This window comes from Prionailurus bengalensis, chromosome E1, assembly GCF_016509475.1.
Source record: "Prionailurus bengalensis isolate Pbe53 chromosome E1, Fcat_Pben_1.1_paternal_pri, whole genome shotgun sequence".
NCBI classification, from domain to species: Eukaryota; Metazoa; Chordata; class Mammalia; order Carnivora; family Felidae; genus Prionailurus; species Prionailurus bengalensis.
The window spans coordinates 5734839-5753535 of record NC_057347.1 but is presented as its reverse complement, the minus strand read 5'-3'; the positions used below and the strand labels follow the sequence as shown (position 1 = coordinate 5753535).

Sequence of the window (18697 nt, the reverse complement as noted above, 5' to 3'; positions counted from 1 at the left end):
AAAAAGTTTAAATGGATGTCAATGATTTGAATGAGCTAGACCATATGGAATAATAAGGTTATTAAGAGAAAAGAGTTCAGGGGCTCCTGGGTGGCTCAGTTGGTTGAGCGTCTCATTCTTGGTTTCAGCTCAGGGCATGATCTCACAGTTTTGTGGGTTTGAGCCCCAAATCGGGCTCTGAGCTGAGAGCGTGGAGCCTGCTTGGGATATTCTCTCTCTCTCTCTTCCCCTCTCCAGATCATGTGGTCTCTGTCTCTCTCAAAATATATAAATAAAATTTTAAAAAATGAAAAGAGAAGAGCTTAGGCTTCATTGAAATTGCCATTTCTTTTAAAGTAGTCCCTCTAGTGAAGGGGGGTGAAGGGTGGGCAAAGGGGGTGAAGGGGAGAGAGATACAGGCTTTCAGCTATGGAACAGGTAAGTCACAGGATGAGAGGCACAGCGCAGGGAATATAGCTAACGCCACTGCGATAGCATCGTATGGTGGTAGTGTTGTCTCTAACGGAGAGGGTTGTCCAGCCACCATGTCGTGCACCTGAAACTCACGTAACATCGTGCGTCAACTGCACTACAATAAAAAATAAGTAAAGTAGTTCTTTCAGGCGAGTGCACATTTATTTTAATGGTTCTATAAATGTCGAAACCATCCCAATGCTTCCAACCCTAATGTACCTTCTGAACAAATTCAGGAGCCACCACTTTATTGGTACGAGATTTCCCGGTTTACGAAAAATAAAACATACTCTCCACGGATCAAGGTTTGCCACCATGGAGGACGCCCGACAGGCTCGGAATGTTTCTGACCTTCAGTGTCCGTATTTACAAGAGAGGAAAAACTTAAGAAAGAAGATTCGAATAGATGACTTCAGATTCCTTCCAGCTCTGAGTTTTAAATTAACCTACACGCAGAAGGTCGTGAAGACGGTTCCAACAATGCTAAAAATGCAGTGAGCATGTGAGTACGCATACATCCGGTAGTTATGTGATAAAGCCGTTGACTAACCTTATGGCGGCCATCATTTTTACAATATACACATATTTCAAATCAGCACCTTGCACACTTTAAACTTACACAATGTTCTATGTTGATTAGATCTCAGTAAACCTGGGGAAAATTAAAGAAAAAAAAAAAAAAACAACGCCTGTAGCAATTCCTTACTCGGGGCCAGCCCTTGTGGGGGATCGAGATTTCCAAACGGGCCCGGGGGGACTGGTTTCCTGGATGATTAGGGATGGCCTGGGCATTTCCCGACGCCCGTGATACCTTGTTATCGTCCATGACGGTGTTCAGAGACTCAATCCACATTGGATCTATGTCACCATCCAGTAAGATCCACTTGGGCCCATCGTGGGTGATGTTGGCAAGCTCCCGCATGATGGAAGAGAAGAGTCCTGAAAGGAAGTATGGACAGCTTACCATCCACCTCATCATCTGTCCTATTTCTCGTCAGACAGACTTTCCCTCTTGGCTAGAACACCCAGAAGAAGGTGTAAATGGAAGAGACAGGTCAGGACTGGATTTGGATTTTGATCTATGGAAAATCTGATAGTGAGTGCTAAGACGCTCCTTTCTCTGTGCTTCTGTCTGACTTTTAAGAACAAGAGCAAAATGAAAACAAAATCTGATGGTCTGGCTTGGGTGACGAGGGGCCCTAAGAATCATTTCAATAGGCAACTGGGGCATGACAGAATTACCTTAAAGCTTTTTAGGTAAGGTTTCATCCTTTGTGATTACAGCCAGGCTTTGAGAGAAAGGCCAATGGGAATCTAACTGGCATCACACAAAATTTATCTCTTAATTTGTAAAGAATCTATTTTCGTGATATTAAGCTTTCCTAATCAATAACGTGGTATGTGCTTTTCATTTCTTCCAACGTTTCTTCGTGTTCCTTCATAAAGTTTTACAGTATTTTCATTCGATGCACCTCTTTGGCTAAATGTATTCCTAAATAATTCATAGTTTTATTGCTATTGTGAATGGCATTTTTTTTTCTGTATTGTCCTTTTCAGCCAGCACAGAGAAAAGCTATCGAATTCTATGTATTTATTGTATGCTTAGTTACCTTCAGTAAATTTTTTTTAATTTTTTTTTATTTTTTGAGAGAGAGAGAGAGAGAGACAGACAGACAGACAGACAGAGCATATGCAGGGGAGGGGCAGAGAGAGAGGGAGACACAGAATCCAAAGCAGGCGCCAGGCTCTGAGCCATCAGCATAGAGCCCGATGCTGGGCTCAAACCCACAGACTGTGAGATCATGACCTGAGCCGAAGTCAGATGCTTAACTGACTGAGCCACCCAGGCACCCCTTTAGTAAATTTTCATATTAATTTTAGTGATTCTTTTTTTTCAAAATTTCTCCTGAATTTTCTAGGTACAAAGTTGTACAATCAGCAAGATAATTATTTTTTTCTTTTCCTCTAACTTATACTATCTATTCCATTTTCTTGTCTTACTGCATTGTCTACAATCCCACACCAAGCCATGCTGAATAATAAGGTTGGTAATCGTTCTCCCTCTATTATCCCTGATTTTAATGGAAATGGCTTTAGTTCCTCATCATTCAGAATGCCTTTGTCCCTTCTTTTGGCTTTAGATAAAGATTTATTGATAAAGATTTAGATTTATTATATTTAAGGGGTTTCCTTCTATTCCTATTTTACTTAGAGTTCTTAAATTAGGGGGGGGCGCCTGGGTAGCTCAGTCGGTTAAGCGGCTGACTTCGGCTCAGGTCATGTTCTCGTGTTCCGTGAGTTCGAGCCCCGCATCGGGCTCTGTGCTGACAGCTCAGAGCCTGGAGCCTGTTTCAGATTCTGTGTCTCCCTCACTCTGACCCTCCCCCGTTCATGCTCTGTCTCTCTCTGTCTCAAAAATAAATAAACGTTAAAAAAAAAAATTAAGGGGCGCCTGGGTGGCGCAGTCGGTTAAGCGTCCGACTTCAGCCAGGTCACGATCTCGCGGTCCGGGAATTCGAGCCCCGCGTTGGGCTCTGGGCTGATGACTCGCAGCCTGGAGCCTGTTTCCGATTCTGTGTCTCTCTCTCTGCCCCTCCCCCGTTTATGCTCTGTCTCTCTCTGTCCCAAAAATAAATAAGAAACGTTGAAAAAAAAAATAAAAAAAAATAAAAAAAAAAATAGGAACAGCTACTGAATTTTTAGCGCCTGTTTGTATTGATAGAGTGAGTGAGCGAGTTGGGGCATGGCAGAGAGAGAGATTGAGAGAGAGAGAGAGAATCTCAAGCAGGCTCCATGCTCAGCATGGAGCCCAACACAGGGCTCAATCCCACGACCCTGCTAGGATCATGACCTCAGCCAAAATCAAGAGTTGGATGCTCAACCAACTAAGCCACCCAGGTGCCCCCTGAATCTATATTAGTAAGTGAAATTGGGCTGTTTTTGGTTCTACATAAAGGTTGATATCAAGGTTATTCTGGTTTTATAAAATGAACTGAGAGGTGTCCTTTTTTATCATTTTGGAATTTTTTTTCCCCGCTCTTTTTAAATTTTCCTTTTCACCCATTTACTCGTTTTCTGTTTCCTGTTGAGTAAACTTCCTTAATATTATAATTTGCTAAAGGATCATTTTTCTCCTAGTTTTCCTAACATGTATCATACAATTAAGTGATCTCTTCCATTTTAATCTTTATTTGCTCTTACAGCTACTAATTCTTAATCAGCTACATTTTACTCTTTTTCCTCCCATCAATCATGCTCACAGCGGGCTTCGGGTCTTTACAAAGAATCCATAAGCATGTATTATTTATCCTATAATTTCTTTGTTCCTTCCCATTAATTTCAGATTGTATCTTTATTAAGTTTCTTCTTCCCCATTCTCTTCAGGTTCAGTCTATCAGCCTGAATAATTTCTTATGATAGACACTGACTTCCTTCACTTCTAGACCACCTTCAAAAATAAAAGTCTAGAGCTCCTGTCTGTTGGTTTCAGACATGACCCTGTTGTTTTCCGTATGTTCTTTTTACTGCTTCTGAGAAGGGATCCCATGTATTTTTTTTTTCTTTCATCTAGGGGTTAAGAGAGCATCTCCTGATGTGTAAGCAGCACAATTGTTTTTAGCCACTTTCTTGTTGTCTGTTTCTACTTCTATTGCATTATTATCAGACAATGTGGCTTGGAAACAGATACTTTTCAATTCACTGCAGTTTCTTCTGGACCCAATTAAACTTCAAATTTTTGTAAATGTCCCATGAACCGACCAAGAACAGAATATTTTCTACTTCTAAGATGCCAATGTTCTAAAACTAGGTGTTATATTGAGTTTGATGACGTATTTTTTTCAATTTCTCTCAGAGTATGCTTGTTTTTCTGTTACAGGATCTATCTAGTTTTGAACAAGAGAAAGTAATGTTATCTATCACATTTCTATTTTTATCAAGCTTCCCTAGAAAATGTTAAAATGTTGCCTTCCATCTACATGGACGTTCTTTTTTCATGAATACAGATTTATGATTATTATAAATCTTCCTTGCCAACGTCTCCAGATTTGATGAATACTGTATGTTTAATAAAATTTTAATTAAAATTCCCACAGAGCTTAAAGTCTGAATTATATTATGCGAGCTTCAATTTAATATGGAATACTAAGTGCCTGGGACCAGCCAAGAAAATTACAAGAGAATATTGAGGAGACTTATGTCATCAGACATTAAAATGTTATAAAATGATTATGAACAAGGGTGCCTGGGTGGCTCAGTCAGTTAAGCGTCCGACTCTTGGCTTCAGCTCAGGGCATGATCTCACAGTTTGTGAGTTTGAGCCCCACATAGGGCTCTGTGATGACAGCATGGAGCCTGCTTGAAATTCTCTTTCTTTCTCTGCCCCTCCCCCGCTGTTTCTCAAAATAAACAAACAAACATTAAAATGACTGTGAATGGAGTAGAATCATAATTTGTACAGGATTAGATACATACGAAGTGGACAGAATAGAAAACTCAGAATCGGATCCTGGCGTTTAAAACAGGCTGGTATTTACCTTCGGGGAGAAACAATGGTTTGCTTAACGAGCGGTCCTGCCACTTTCAATTATCCATTTGGAAGAAAATAAAGTTGATTCTCTATCTTACCTCACACTAAGCTCCCAAATAAATTCCAGATGGATAAAAAAAAAAAAGGTTCATGGAAAAAATAATGTTTAGGACCACATTTATGAGACTGTATCTACTGCTGAGCATGAGAGAGCGTGATAAACCAAACAGGAATCCCAGGTGCTAAAAAGAATGGGCAGGCAAAATTTTGTCTTTTAAAAAGTGGATGGTAAATATGTCACGAAGTGCCTGTAGACAAATGGTAGAAACCATTAGCAATGCACCCAACAGACACAGGGGTAATACCTCTGACGTCTAAAGAATGCGTACAAGCGGAGAAGAACATCGTAAGTGGAAAGAAAATCACAAGAGTCCATTACTAAGGCCAGTAAGGAGGAAAAAATGCTAAGCCTCATTAAGGGTCGGTGAAACGAAAATCGGACAGGTTGCCCATCAAACCCCCTTGTTCTAGGCCCCTGACTGAGGGCCCTGTATGACAGGAATCCAGGCAGCCATACCATGATGCAGTCAGACACTGAGACAGGAGGAGGGAGCTGAGAGGTCCTCATTCTGGAAGCCACGTGGGTTTTACAAAGAGGTCCTATGGGCTCAGAGTTTTCTTTTCGGCTCTCTCCCAGTGACTGTGCCTCCTTCCGGCATCTACCAGTGACTCTTAAATCTTAGAAGGCGACCCCGGGCTTAGCACTAAGCGAACTGGGATTTGGGACCCTTTGCATCACTAGAGAAGGGATCGTGGTTCTGGGTCCCGCCCGAGGTGGTGATGAATGGCGTCTTCTGTAGTGATGTCTCCCCATCACTCCTGGGGCCGTGCCGATAGGAACAGGTGTCCACTGTGAGACGCTACAGCATTTTGGGGAATGAGCTGCGGGCCTCCCCATCCCGCCCACGTATTCATTCCACCTGCCAAGCAATGAGCGGACTCTGACTTGTGCTCTAAAGTCTCAGAACCCTGGTTGAGAATGCCTGCCTCGTCTCTCCTCTTTCGATGCCCTCTCTCACGGAGCAGCTGGAAGGGTCCCCAAGGAAAGAGACTATCCCAAGGGCTGAGGTTCCCCTCCGAGCCCACATCAGTGCCTTCCTTTCTCTGATTCTTTTCACCTCCTTCTCCCACTCCGTACAGAGCGGGCCAGCGTTCTTCCCTCTGAAGTTTGCCCCTGGATGTGGACTCAAGCCTGCCCATGGTCTTACCATCCTTCCATTCTCTGGTAGCTGGATTGATGATACCAAAGAGCTCATCGTTTGTGACCGCTTTGGGGTTGAGGTCCACCCAGACGGGGCGACGCTTCATGATCTGATGGGTCTTGTGCAAGGATTTGAGCACCTGAGACTTGCCGGCCCCAGCGTTGCCCACCACGAACACCGAGTGCCGCACTGCCAGGAGCTCCTCCAGCTGGGCCACCTGGGGAGACACAACGTTATCAGCCAAAGGGACCAACCTCTGCACTTGCATCCCAAGCGCTCATCCGTGGGGCCAGGCTGGTCCCCAAGGTGAGACCCGATGTCAACAGAGGAAGGGATCCGAGCGAGGGGTCCTAAGTGTGGGGGCAACGTACTTGTTCATCATTCAGTCGTATAATTATTAGTCACCAACTAAGTGCCGGAGAGCGGGGCAGGCGGAGGGAGATTCAGAGAGGACGTCCCTGCCCTCCGTGAGCTTCCAGGCTAACGGGGAAGCGTAATGGTTTGCCGTGATCGAGGGATTTGTGAAGGACCATGGGAACAGATAGGAAGAAACAGTTGATTTTGTACAGAGGGAACAAGAAAGGCTTCACAGAGGAGGGGGATTTGAACTGGGCTCCAGGGGTGGGTTTGCCAAGAAGATGAATAGTGGGGGTGGGGGGGACATTCCAAGCAGAGGTAAGGGCACAGACAAAGGCTTGTGGTGTGACAGAGCACGATGTGGGTGGCCAGATGTTTTGATGAGCCTGGAGTCAAGGAGTCCCTTGGGGACAACGGTGGCACTGGAGCCCTTATGGCTCTTGTCCTGGCTTGCCTCCAGCCTGGCCTTTCCACACTGTTGTGGGGGTACATCCCCTGGAATGAAAATCTGATCACGCCACTGCCATCACTCTGTCCCTTTAGTGGCTCTCCAGAGCTTTGGTGAGGAAACCCCAAATCCTCAGACAGGCTGACAAGGTCCTTTTGCAGACGGGCCCAAATCAGCTTCCAGCCCATCTCCCCTCCCCCCAGCACGCACATTCCAGGGAGACAACTGGGATTCTTTAACGATGTTCTTTCCCGAGTCTGCGCCTTTCAAGACAGGGTACTTTTGATTCAGACCTTCTCCTTGCTCCTGCTTCTTCTGCCCAGACCTGGACGTCCCTCAGCCTGTAGGTACCTACATACTAGTACTCATCAGTGTCACAGTGGTTACTCCTCTCCCTGTGAGATTCTAAGCCCATTGAAGGCAGGCTAGGAGGGATTTCTCATCTTTTTTTAAAAAAGTTTTTAATGTTTATTTTTGAGAGAGAGAGAGAGAGAGGGAGAGAGCGAGCGAGCAGGGAGGGGCACAGAGAGAGGGAGACCCAGAATCTGAAGCAGGCTCCAGGCTCTGAGCTGTCAGCACAGAGCCCGACGCGGGGCTTGAACTCACGAACCATGAGATCATGACCTAAGCTGAAGTTAGATGCTTAACCGACTGAGCCACCCAGGCACCCCATGAATTTATCTTTTTACTTCCAGTGTCTAGCAGAGAATCTGGCAAACACCAAGCATTGAACAAGTATTTGCTGAAAATGGGAAGGATGGTTGGAAGGGCCGGGCAGCCCCTATTGTGAAAGGTCTTACACATCTTGGGCTAAGACGTTCAAACTTTAATATAGATCAAGCGTATTTTATTAAAAAAAATTTTTGTTTATTTATTTTTGAGAGGGGGGCGGGGCAGAGAGAACATTGAGCAGGGGAGAGGCAGGGAAAGAGGGAGAGAGAGAATCCCAGGCAGGCTCTGCACCATCAGCATGGAGCCTGATGTGGGGCTCGATCTCATGAACTGTGAGATCATGACCTGAACTGAAGTCGGACACTCAACTGACCGAGCCACCCAGGCACCTCTAGATCAAGTATATTTTGCACTAGAAGATCCTCAATGGCTGAGTTAAGTGAACCGAAGAGGTAATGTACTGGATATTGACACAACAGTGGAACAATACAAAGATTTTTCCCCATACGTTTTATTTATTTCTCGTTTTTCAAAAATGATAAAAAGTAATTGCTCTCTATATTTTTTTTTTTAATTTGAGAGAGACAGAGAGAGAGCACAAGCAGGGGAGAGGTGCAGAAGGAGACAGGAAGAGGGAGAGAGGAAGACAGAGGAAGAGGGAGGGAGAGGGAAAAAGAGAGACAGAAGAAACAGGGAGGGAGGGAGGGAGAATCTCAAGCAGCCTCTACACTCAGTGAGGAGCCTGACGCGGGGCTCAGTCCCACAACCGTGGGATCGTGACCTGAGCCGAAATGGAGAGTCAGATGCTTAATGGACTGAGCCACCCAGGAGCCCATAATTTGTCTATTTTAAAACAATTAAGTGATACAGGTGTTAAAATGAGTTCTGGGGGATCAGGAGGAGGGCGGCACTACTGAGCTCACTATAAAGGTAGCGAATGAGGGGCGCCTGGGTGGCGCAGTCGGTTAAGCGCCCGACTTCAGCCAGGTCACGATCTCGCGGTCCGGGAGTTCGAGCCCCGCGTCAGGCTCTGGGCTGATGGCTCAGAGCCTGGAGCCTGTTTCCGATTCTGTCCCTCCCCCGTTCATGCTCTGTCTCTCTCTGTCCCAAAAATAAATAAACGTTGAAAAAAAATAATAAAAAAAAAATAAAGGTAGCGGACGAGTGGCTGTTTGGGGAGCAAGATGGTTAGCTTCCACTGTGGCAGACTGATTTACTGAGATACTGAGTTTTGCTCTCCACGGAATCCATATTTTTCTCTCCTCTGTCCCCAGCTGCTGCTAGAACTCTGAGTCAGGGCCCAAAAGCACCCAAAAGGGGACTCTCAATGCTGGCTCTCGTTCGCGTCCTTCAGGGACTTAACGCAGGATCTTTCCAGATAAGGAGAGTGTTGGGAAGGGCCTGTGGGAGCTGCCATCTAGAGCTAATATATGGAGGCAAGAGAGTCGGCCACGTGAAGATCTCTGGGCGATGTTCCGGGTAGGGGGACAGTGAGTACAAAACCCTCAGGTTTCAGCTGTGAGCCTGGAGGGCTCAAGGAACAGAAAAGAAAGGTGGGGTGGGGAAGAGTGTAAGGTAAGAGTGGCGAGCAGAGGTCAGATGTGCAGGAGCGGGGACTTCAATTGTATTCTTTTTTTGTTTGTTTAGCTTTTTTTTTTTTTAACGTTTTATTTATTTTTGAGACAGAGAGAGACAGAGCATGAACGGGGGAGGGGCAGAGAGAGAGGGAGACACAGATTCGCAAGCAGGCTCCAGGCTCTGAGCCATCAGCCCAGAGCCCGATGCGGGGCTCGAACTCACGGACCGCAAGATCGTGACCTGGCTGAAGTCGGACGCTTAACCGACTGCGCCACCCAGGCGCCCCAGCTTTTTTTTTTTTTTTTTTGAGAGAGAGACAGAGGGAGAGAATGAGAGGGGGAGGGGCAGAAAAACAGGGAGACACAGAGTCCGAAGCAGGCTCCCGGCTCCGAGCTGTCAGCACAGAGCCCCATACGGGGCTCGAACCCATGAACCGTGAGATCGTGAACTGAGCCGAAGTTGGACACTTGACTAAGCCACCCAGGCGTCCCAGAATTTTATTCTAAGTACAACAGAAAGCATTTGGAGGATTTAAGCATGAAACTGGCCCGAGGGCATTGCATTAAAAAAATGAAGGAGGGGAAAACGGAGCCCTGGTTATCGAACTGAGACTGTATTCTATTCCTACATCATTTCTTTTTCCCACGAACAACTTCTGGCTGCTTCCCTGATCCTGAAAGACTTAAAATCACTCTCTAGTTCCATTGACTTCTTTTTATTCACTTCTACAGCGTTATTGAGATAGCATTCAAGTACCATAAAACTCACCCTTTTAAAGTGTACAATTCGATGCTTTCGAGCATATTCACGGGACTGTACAACTGTCACCACCATTAAGACGTTTTCTTCACTCCAAAAGGAAAAACCATACCATGAGTAGCCCCTCCTTATCCTCTGACTCCTACCTCAGCTCCGGAAGCCCTTGATATACAGTCTGCCTCTATAGACTATTCTGGGCACTTCATACAAACAGATCTAGAACAATATGTGGTATTTTGTGGATGGCCTCTTTCACTCATGACGTTTCCAAGGCTCATCTGCGCCGTGGTGCATACTAGCCCTTCCTTCCTTTAGGGTTGAATCAAATTCCGCTGGGTAGGTGGGTCACAATTTGATTATCTGTGTATCAACCGATGGATGGGTCATTTCTATTCTCCAACTATTATGAGTCTATCTGCTTTTGACAGTATCCCTGTCCTTCCCTTTCTCTCCTATCTTCAGCCAGACGCATTATACCCTTACGTTGCTATGTTTGATAATAGTTATATGTCATTCTATCCATACATCTAGACCTTCTCTATTTCCTGGGATTGTAAGGGTTGAAGACCAATCATGACTTACGTTTTTATGGCCATAGAGATTTTTCATGGCAGAAGAAAGTAGTTGCCCGGAATGTGTTGTGTTCTCTATGAGCCTGGTGTCATGACCTGACACATGATGTTCTCAGCATTAACCCACGGATACTCTTTTCTTACATTCCATATGTTGATCAATATCAGGTTATGTTTACTTAAAAAAGTTGGGGGGTGCCTGGGTGGCTCAGTTAGGCGTCTGACTTCGGCTCAGGTCATGATCTCACAGTTTCTGGGTTTGAGCCCCATGTTGGGATCTGTGTTGACATCTCAGAGCCTGGAGCCTGCTTTGGATTCTCTGTCTCCCGCTCTCTCTGCTCCTCCCCCACACATGCCGTCTCTGTCAAAAATAAAATAAAACATTAAAAAAATTTTTTTTAATTGGGGGATGCCTGGGTGGCTCAGTCACTTAAGCATCCAACTCTTGGTTTCGGCTCAGGTCATGATCTGGTTTGACCCCGTGTTGGGCTCTGTGCTGACAGCATAGGGCCTGCTTAGAATTCTCTCTCCCCCTCTTCTCTCTCAAAATAAATAAATATTCAGAAAAGTTTCAGACCGTGACTTTTTTCTCTTGGTGTTCTAATTGCTTTCCTTTTTCTTTGTTAAAATAAAAGACATTTGCCTTAGAAGTTTAATAAAATTACATAAGAACTTTCATCATGATGATCTATTCTTGCTTGAGCGTATCCATTTTGAGGTCTTTTGTTGGAGACTGTGAACTTCCTGCCCTGATTTGGATGGATCTCTTTCTAGGTCTGCTGACAGCTATAATGCTAAGGTTTCTTTTTCTGATTCTTGATGTTTTGAAACCCATGGCGTTATTATTTTTCACCCTCAGTTTTCCATAGTATGTCTTCAAGTACCATTCAAAAGGGTACATAACCCCGATGTCTATAGCAGCATTATTTACAATGGCCAAGATATGGAAGCAGCCTGAATGTCCACTGATGGAGGAAATGGATAAAGATGTGGTATATACATGCAATGGGATGTTACTCAGCCCTAAAAAAGAATGAAATCTTGCCATTCGCAGTGATGTGGACGGAGCTAGAGAACATAACACCAAGCGAAATAAGTCAGAGGAAGACAAATACCGTATGATCTCACTCAAATGTGGAATTTGAGACACAAATGAGTAAAGGGAATAAAAGGAGACAAATCAAGAAACAGACTCTTAGCTATAGAGAACATACTGATGGCTACCAGCGGGGAGGTGGCCGGGGGGATGGGTGAAATCAGGGATGGGGGTTAAGGGGGGCACGTTAGTGATGAGCATCGGGTGATGTATAGGAATTGCTGGATCAATATATTGTTGTATACCTGAGACTAATATTACACTGTATGTCAACTGGAATTAAAAACAATTTTTTTAACATTTATTTTGGAGAGACAGAGACAGAACATGAGCAGGGGAGGGGCAGAAAGAGAGGGAGGCACAGAATCTGAAGCAGGCTCCAGGCTCCGAGCTGTCAGCGCAGAGCCCGACATGGGGCTCGAACCCACGCACCGTGAGATCATGACCTGAGCCGAAGTTGGATGCTCACCTGACTGAGCCACCCAGGTGCCCCTCAACTGGAATTTAAATACAAACAAAACCAAACATTTGTTTCTCCAGCTCTAGAAAGTTCTTTCTAAAATTCCCATTGGTCACACATTGCATAACCTAGATCAATCTTCTCTGTTATCCGGACTCTTGCATTTTTGGTCTCTTTGTACATCATATCTATTGTATTGTTATACACACATTATATCTACATAAATAAAGACATAAGTATCTCTTATCCTTATAAAACACATATATTGAGGGGTGCCTGGGTGGCTCAGTCAGTTAAGCATCTGACTTCGGCTTAGGTCATGATCTCACGGCTGTGAGTTTGAGCTTTGCGTCGGGCTCTGTGCTGACAGCTCGGAACCTGGAGCCTGCTTCAGATTCTGTGTCTTGCCCTCTCTCTGCCCCTCCCCTGCTCATGCTCTGTCTCTCTCTCCTTCAAAAGTAAATAACCATTTTTTAAAAAATTAAAAAATATATATATCGAATAAAAACAAATGTTTTTATATATTGTATATATATGTATGTACATACATACATGTATGTATATATGTGTACACACATACATGTATGTATATATATGTATGTATATATACATATATTTATGTATTTTATATATTGTTTTTATATATTGAATAAAAACAAATGTATATAAAAATGCATTTTTAAACTTACACACATCCATACGTAATTTCCTCCTGGGGTATTTCCTTGACTTCCCCTTCCAATCCCCTTACTGAATTTTGTGTTATCAATGATACAATTACGCATTTCAAGGAGCTCTTTACAATTCTTTGATGGTTCTTTTTACTTATTTACTTATTTTTACAGCATCTCATTCCATTTTTATGGGTATCACTTTCCTAATTTCCTTCAAGGATACTAATTAGAACTTTCAAAATGTTCTCCTCCTTACCTGCACTGGAGTCAGCTGCTGTGTGTGTGTGTGTGTGTGTGTGTGTGTGTGTATGTGTGTGTGAGCATGTGCGTGTGTGGGGGGGTGTCTGTCAGCTTGCCTTTGTCTCTCGTGCTGTTGGCTTTCTCCAGCATCCGGTGAGCCTCAAGTTTAAATGAAGATCGCTGCCCTGCGTTTTCAAGGAGGCTGGGCAGGTGGATACGCTCGGGGTGCCTTCCCGAGATGGGAGCTCGCGGACGTATGTACACGTGGACCATAGACCTTGCAGGTGAGTAAGCAGGTGACTGGCCTTCAGGCTGAGGGGCCCCGAGTGGAATAGACAGGCCATAAACTGGGGCACCAACACCCCAAGAGCAGATATAGCCGCCGCCTCCAAGAGTTTATTAGATTACTTGAGACTTTTCCTTCCGGCTGCGGGTTAAATGCCTGGCCGTATGTGGTCTGCCTTCTTGGGAATTTGGAACTAGAAGACAGAGCTGGGAGAAGAGTGTGGGGAAGCAGGTGGCAAAATTATAAGGGAAACACTTAATGGTCCCCCTTCGGCTGTTGCCGGTTCTTCTTCTTGCCCCTGCCCTCCTTCGCTACCAATTCCAAGCCCAGGGCTTCCCCCCTGGGGTCCGCCTGGGTGGACTGGCCCCCTCGGGGTGGATGCTGGCCTGTAGCCCCTCCTGCCCTGTGTGATCTGTCCACCTGCTTTCATCCTGTTTCCAGGAACTGATGGAACCATCTCCTTCTAGTTTCCACACTCCTTACTCCTTTTTCTTAAAAAAAAAAAAAAAAAAGAACGTATACTATTGCTTTTCAGGGGAATCTCACGATGGCATCTCAATCCAGAGCCTCACGCGGTATCTCTGATGAACTGACTTTCAGGAGTTCAGGTGGAAGGCGCAGACGACAAGTGGGTGGGAGACAGCATGTTTTAACAGTATCTGTCTTATCAGAGGAGCAGAAAGCAATCATGAAAAAGGAAGAGAGAGAAAGAAGGCGCAGAATGGGGGCCAGCTGAGTAGGGAAAAATGTAGCAAGTGGCAACGTAGGGCCACGTGGCCTCAGCAGACTCGCAGAGCATCCAGGAAGATGTGGGCAGTTCTGATGCTGGGACATCGGCCCCAGAGCCCTACATAGCGGCAGCCTCGTCGGATTTACCTCCCCTCTGAGGATCGGAGCCCTTCCGAGGAAACCCCTTGGTCTGGCATTCAAGGCCCCCGATATCATGCTGCCATATGACCCTTCGAGTCCTACTGCTCCCTCCCGGGCCCCGTGACCTTTTTCCTAGTGACGCCGGACTTCTTGCCAGTGTTCATACCATCCCTGTGTTTCCCCGTCTAGCCCTTCACCGACACTTTTCTTCTACCTGGAAGGCCTTCAAGCCCACCTCTACCTTGAAGAAGTCTATCCACCACACTTGGGAGGAGGGAGGCTGGGTGTGGGGACAGACAGGCAAAACACAGTCACAGCTGTGAAGGACCAGGTAAAGTTTTGCTTTCCTCGGTGAAAGGTGAAACGTAATCTCAGAGATGCGAGCAGACACCAATTTGCAATTCTATTTATATACAGCCGCCGGGGCTGAATCTCAACCAACTGTATTGTATTCCATGCTAGAAAAGCCTCCAGGAGGCTTTTCTGGCGCCCCATGGCAGAGAAGGAACAAGGCCCCCTAGTCCATTAACGTCCTCAAGGGGGAGCACGTTCTCGCTCATGAAACCCTCAGAGGCAGATCCTGCAGAAGTAATGGTCGTCCAGCTTCCTCATCTGTAAAGTATCTCACCAGCTCCGTCGGCCTCGGTGGTTGGGGGGGGGTGGGGGCAGGGGAGGGTCAGATGTGATACATAAAGTAAGACCCCTGTGAGCTCTCAAAGCAGCGTTCACAGAATTCCTAAAGATATCACTGCACAGGAAAACAATCTAGCCATGCTCCTGTACCCTGGGAACCCTCTCTTGTGGTACCTGTCACACCCTCCTTCAAGGTATAGTTACTTGTGGGCAGATACATCTACTGTTACAACAGTCACGCCTCCTGAAAACGTGACTGTCTGCAAAGGTGCTCAGTAAAAATAACAGACTTACGGAAAAACGGGATTGGGGCGGACCAGTCAAAAGGGACAGAACTTAGAGGGGAGCCTGGGCGGCTCAGTCGGGCGGGCATTCGACTTCGGCTCAGGTCATGATCTCATGGTTTGTGAGTTCGAGCCCCGCATTGGGCTCTGTGCTGATGGCTCAGAGCCTGGAGCCTGCTTCGGATTCTGTGTCTCCCTCTCTCTCTCTGCCCCTCCCCTGCTTGTACTCTGTCTCTGTCTCTCAAAAGTAAATAAATGTTAAAACATTTTTTTAAAAAGTGCAGAACTTCATATCCAAAGCCCGAAAAATTTTGACAATGCATCCTAATCCTAGGAAAAATGTTAGCACAGTTAAATCGCTAGAGCGTTTGCTCCTTGCCTCATGTTGGCCAATCTTTTGTCTCTCTTGCATGCTATCTTTCTCAATGTTTTTATATTACTTATATATTTTATTTATAAGCCACAGTTTACAGTTTATTGTGCAGCTTTTCTTAGAAATTTCTACACCCAACATGAGGCTCGAACTCCCGACCTCAAGATCGAGAGTCACACGCTCCTCTGACTGAGCCAGCCAGGTGCCCCTATTTTTTTTTTTTCATAGGATTTTTAAAAAGTAATCTCTATGCCCAGTGTGGGGCTTGAACTTGCAACCCTGTGATCAGGAGTTCCAGGCTCCACAGACTGGGCCAGCCGGGTGCCCCAACTGGGGTACCTGTGTGCTTCCTTTTCCAAGAGGTAGGTCATGGGTGCACTCACTTCTAATAAAGACCATTTTAATCATGATTAAAGATCTGTTCTAGACAGAGCCTCTTTAATCCACTGGTTTTTTTTTAAATTTTTTTTAACGTTTTATTTATTTTTGAGACAGAGAGAGACAGAGCATGAACAGGGGAGGGTCAGCGGGAGGGAGACACAGAATCTGAAACAGGCTCCAGGCTCCGAGCTGTCAGCACAGAGCCCGACACGGGGCTCAAACTCACGGACTGCGAGATCATGACCTGAGCCGAAGTCAGCTGCTTAACCGACTGAGCCACCCAGGCGCCCCTTTAATCCACTGTTTTAATGCAAGGAGAGAAATGTCTTCACCTGTCCTGAGCATCCTCCAGAAAATAGAAACCACCATGGCTCCAAAGGCCTCGGAACCTATTATACTTTCCCTGAAGTTTCAGATTTCTTTCCCTGAAACTCTATACGTACTGGTAAGCAGACTCATTTTCTGTTGCTGCTCTAACAAATTACCACAAAAGTATTGGCTTGAAACAACCCAAAGTCATTATCTCACAGCTTAGGTGGTCAGAAGTCCAAAGTGGGTCTCACAAAGTGGGGCAACAAGGTGTTGACAGGGCCCGTCCCTTCTGGGGCCTTCTATGGGAGCATCCATTCCTTGCCTTTTCCAGCATCTAGACGCCTCCCGCATTTCCTGGTGCATGGCCCCCTCCTCCACCTTCAAAGTCAGCAATGGCTGGTGGAATTTTAACTATGGAGTTATGGAGATAACTATGGACACGTCCTCCTGTGTCCCTCTTTCACTTACAACGACCACCGTCATGGGGCACTTGGGTGGTCCAGTTGGTCAAGTGTCCGACTCTTGGTTTCGGCTCAGATCACGATCTCACGGTTGGTGAGTTCTAGCCCTGCATCGGGTTGTGTGCCTACAGCGTGGAACCGGCTTGGGATTCTCTGTTTCTGCCCCTCCCCCACTGGTGCAATCTCTCTCTCTCTCTCTCAAAATAAATAAACTTAAAATAAATCTTAAAGACCACCACGATTATATAGGGCCACCTAGGTAACCCATGGTCATCGTCCCGTCTTAAGGTCAGCCCGTTAGCAGCCTTCATTCCACCTGCAGCCCTCATCTCCCCTTGCCATGTAACATAACGTACATCCTGGGGACTGGGCTGCAGACATTATCCTGCCTGCCACCCTCAGGGTTTGTTTGTTTTTCTTCCTTTAATTGTGAGAAAGCTTGCCCCTGACCACTTCAGAACATTCACAAGCTCGGAAAACTGCCTAAGAACCAGCATGACTTCCAATTTCATCACTGCTCTGAAATCACGTCTGAAGTAGTTCATGGGAAAATAACACGTGAAGCAGCAGTGGAACAGCTCGTGTTCCTCTGCCGGATCGTGAGCCTTCTGGATGGCAGGGCCCCGTCCTTCCCTTGTGTTCCCCACCACACATTCCGCATGGTGGGTGCCCCAGTAAAGAGCTCTTGAAACGAATTCCTACTGGGTAGATACACAGTTGTACATCTAAGGCAACCCTTTGGATTGAGGACCACCCATCATCCAAGAAAAGCATTGAGCAACAAGAAGAACTTGGGAAGGAGAAACCCCGTGTACCTTGAGCACAAAGTTGTCCTCGGCCTGGAGCTTCAGCTCCACCACGGCCTTCCGAACCAAGGCTTCGAAGTTGAGGTCTCTCCTCCGAGGGACATCCAGGGCAGGAAAGAGGTCCCCAATCAGGCCCATGAACACTGGCACATCATCGGTCACGATCTTGGGGATGTTGAAGTCTCTGAGGGAGCGCATCAGGACCTGGTCCTCGGGGCGGTCAGGGTCTCCTCGCTTCAGGGATCCCGCCACCACCAGCACCGACTTGATGGCCCGCAGGCCCCAGTCATAGTGGTCCTGAGGGAAGGCGGCACGGGTCAGGCCGGAGTCGCTGGGATGCAGAGCGCCACGTGCCCGTGCTGGCGTCCACACGATTACCAGCGGGTCACTTCCGAGGCCAAGGCAGAGGCACAGGGCAAGACCAATGACACGGGACATCAGGGTCACGGATGATGACAAAGCAGACCCAGAGCATCCCGGGGGCTGGGGGTCGGAGAAACCAAACAGAACCACTTCCCGACCCACCTGGCTTCTCCTTGTACATTCAGAGAGCTGAAGGGTATCCAGGAGGCAGCCATGTTGGCTTAGATATGGCGGAGGCTGAGCTCACAAGCTCTGCACCTTGGAGGCCTCCAAACTCTCTGAGGAAAGCAACTGAAAACAATCACTGGTAGCAACCAGTAGAAAGGAAATTCTAAGAGTTTAAGCAAGAGACAGGGGGGCTTGGACTGAAGGTGGTAGAAAGAAAACGAGATGGATTTGAGAGGGCGCCAGAGCGGGCAACGAACAACAGCTCGTCCGCGGTTAGGTGCAGGGCTGCGGAAGACGAAAATGCCGAGGAGGACTCCCAGGGTTCCAGAATCAGCAAGCAAGTGACGTAGTGAAGCAAGGAATGTGGGAGAAGTGGGCTGGGGTGGGGTGGGGACCTGTGGCAGAAACCAGTGAATATGAGGGTTTGGAGGTCACAAGAGAGGCTCAGGGTGGAGTTGTGGATGTCGGCCGCTGGCCTGGACGTCAGTGGTGGTGGGGAATCTACGGAAAGAATGTAATCACCAAGGGGCCTGGGAAGCATGAGGCAACAGGAGAGGTTTTTAAAGAAATCCACCTTGGACAGATTTCACAGGGCCGGGTGTTCCCCATGCTGTGGCGGCAAAGATGGTCCCTGTGAGCCCCGGACGGAGGAGACACTCAG

At 46.5% G+C, this 18697-nt stretch overlaps 1 protein-coding gene across 1 annotated transcript in view; it reads right to left on the bottom strand.

The window, feature by feature from the left end:
• DNAH9 (dynein axonemal heavy chain 9) overlaps positions 1 to 18697 on the bottom strand; it is a 332285-nt gene that overhangs the window by 180933 nt on the left and 132655 nt on the right. Inside the window, exons 32-34 of the mRNA XM_043585501.1 lie at positions 17515 to 17802; positions 6250 to 6460; positions 1265 to 1392 (exon numbers count right to left, since the gene is read on the bottom strand). Of these exons, the coding sequence (XP_043441436.1) occupies positions 1265 to 1392; positions 6250 to 6460; positions 17515 to 17802 (627 nt within the window). The remainder of the gene's footprint in view (positions 1 to 1264; positions 1393 to 6249; positions 6461 to 17514; positions 17803 to 18697) is intronic.